The sequence below is a fragment of the Triticum dicoccoides genome, unplaced genomic scaffold (assembly GCF_002162155.2).
Source record: "Triticum dicoccoides isolate Atlit2015 ecotype Zavitan unplaced genomic scaffold, WEW_v2.0 scaffold40737, whole genome shotgun sequence".
Taxonomy (NCBI): Eukaryota; Viridiplantae; Streptophyta; class Magnoliopsida; order Poales; family Poaceae; genus Triticum; species Triticum dicoccoides.
In genome coordinates this window covers 1-2,542 of record NW_021269981.1, presented here as the reverse complement: position 1 = coordinate 2,542, position 2,542 = coordinate 1, and the positions used below count along the sequence as shown (strand labels likewise).

At 40.4% G+C, this 2,542-nt stretch overlaps 1 protein-coding gene across 1 annotated transcript; it reads left to right on the top strand.

Annotated features, from left to right (window-relative positions):
* Positions 1-6: 6 nt before the first annotated feature.
* LOC119346147 (putative disease resistance protein RGA4) lies at positions 7-2,532 on the top strand (the record flags this gene model as incomplete). Its single annotated transcript, XM_037615822.1, has 3 exons — positions 7-826; positions 941-1,092; positions 1,692-2,532. A coding segment is annotated over exon 3 (764 nt), but the record flags the coding sequence as incomplete, so codon positions are not given.
* Between the last annotated feature and the right edge of the window lie 10 nt (positions 2,533-2,542).

The following is a 2,542-nucleotide window of genomic DNA, read 5'->3' as shown; positions in this document are numbered from 1 at the left end:
AAGGACGATAACTAGCAAAGCTAGTGCATTTAATCTTGAAAGAAATTTTGTTGGGCAAGTGTGCTCTAGTTACCTCTATAGTAACCCCAAGTTGAACCTCATTGACTGCTTGGATCAACTGTGATGGATACAACATAGTCGTTTGTAAGCTGTATTGCAAAATTCTCTTTTGGGGATCTTTATTACTGGTGCAGATTCTGCAGTACATCTCTCGTTGACCTGGTGCCGTTGTGTTGAGACTGGCTTTCATTGCTGGTTGATGAAAATGATGAGCTAATGTTGTTTGGTTAAATAATATCCTGACAATTGAATTAATAATGGAAGTAGCTAGTGTTGTTTGGGTATACAATTCATTCCAACTGAGGGCTTTGCTGTTGGCTTGGCTTTCCAGTATATATATGCTGCTGCCGGCTTAGGTAAGGCATCAGGCTGAATCATCAAGAAAGAAAAAGTGAGCCACCTTGAGTGCTTTTGCTTTTGCCTTTTGCTGCAATGGTGGGTGGGAAGGATGGAATAATTAGTGGGTTAAACAAATTAAGATAAGCATCATTAGCCTTCTTCACCTCTATTCTCTTCCAGCCAGCACCAAAGCCTGCCTTTATGCGACTAATTCTTGCTTCAGACCAAAGTGATTCCCCGCTGAGTTCGCCTCCTCGAGTGTGCTTTTCACTGATTTCCCGAAGATATTGTTCGCTCTATTCTTCCTCTTCTTCACACACAGAGGAAAAGTTTGTCTTGATCCTCTCAAGTTCGTCGTTCCTTCCCCGTTGGTCCACTGGTCACCACTGATTGAAGTGATCCTGTGGACTTACCGGCCCGTGTTCAGGTATATATTTGATCTCAGTATCCTTAACTTCTTGATCTGTATTGCGGTGGGTGGCACTCCTTCTTGTTCACTAATTGATACATAATCTTGTATTATCTATATATAATACTGCAGGTGTAGAAGCAGTATGGTTTTCTGGTGGTGATTGAACGGTAATCTTCTATGAGATCGACTGATCATCATAGCAAACTGATTCTTCAAGATTTATGATCACTATTGGTTCTTACTATTGACGGGTTTTCCTTGACCAGAGAGTGGTTTGTAAGGTAAAGACTTGCAATCAACTTAACTTTCATTAGTCCAGTCGAATAAACTACTCCCTCCGTTCGGAATTACTTGTCTCGGAAATGGATGTATCTAGAACTAAAAGACGTCTAGATACATCCATTTTTGCGACAAGTAATTCCGAACGGAGGGAGTAGTTATCAAGATTTCTAGGCTAGCACTGGGGCTATTCATCAGATGAATCAGAAAAGCAAAAAAGCTGCTGGATGATTAATCTAGGTGTTGTAACAGATAGAAATATACTTCATCCGGTCCTTTTTACTCCGCTTATACTTGACGCAACATTTTCTTTGGTTCCGATTGATATGTAGACTGCAGACTGCTATGCAGCTGCCATTGGATGGCGCCCTTAATTAGGCAAGACAAACTAATAAATATTTTTGTATGAAAAACTGAAACACATGTAAATTTGCGAGCACAAAAACTTGAACTTAGTCCTTGATACATGGAACTACTCAAGGTGCTGAATCTATATGTATGTTGCATACATAGCTTTCATTAGGCAAAAAAAAAAGGTAACCAAGTAGCTTCTAGTGTATCTGTAGAGCCTTGTCTAATTTTGGAAAGCATTCATTTTCAGCTTCCAATTTCTGCTATTCTCAGAACAAGTCACCGTGGTGGTTTGGGTTGATCTCCCTTGCCGAGTTTGTCTGATTGATGGCAGCCATACTTGAATCGTTGCTTGGATCATGTGCCAGTAAGTTGCAGAATATCATTACAGATGAGGCCATACTAATCCTCGGGGTGGAAGAAGAGCTCAGAGAAGTCCTGCGACGAGTAGAACTGATAAAATGTTGCATATATGATGCTGAGAAAAGGAGGACAAAAGAGCTAGCAGTAAACAATTGGCTTGGCCAACTGAGAGATGTTATATATGATGTTGATGAAATCCTAGATGTGGCTAGATGTAAAGGAAGCAAGATACTTCCTGATGATCCTTCTTCATCATCAAGCAAATCAGCTGCATGTACAGGCTTCTCAGTTTCCTCTTGCTTTTGTAACATCTGGTCACGTCATGATGTTGCTGTTCGGATTAGAAGCCTCAACATAAAGATAGAAAACATTTCAAAGGACAAGATATTCTTAACGTTCAACAATTGTACACAACCTGCTGGAAATGGTCCAACATCCAAACTGATAAGAAGTTCCAACCTCGTTGAGCCCAACCTTGTGGGAAAGGAGATCATACGTTCTAGCAGGAGGTTGGTGGACTTAGTTCATTCACACAAGGAAAATAAGTCTTACAAGCTTGCTATTGTTGGAACCGGGGGAGTTGGTAAGACAACACTAGCTCAAAAGATATACAATGACAACAAAATAAAAGGAAGCTTTAAGATACACGCATGGATTTGTGTGTCGCAAGATTACAATCAAGTTACTCTTCTGAAAGAGGTTCTCCGTAATATTGGTGTGCATCATCAGCAAGGTGAA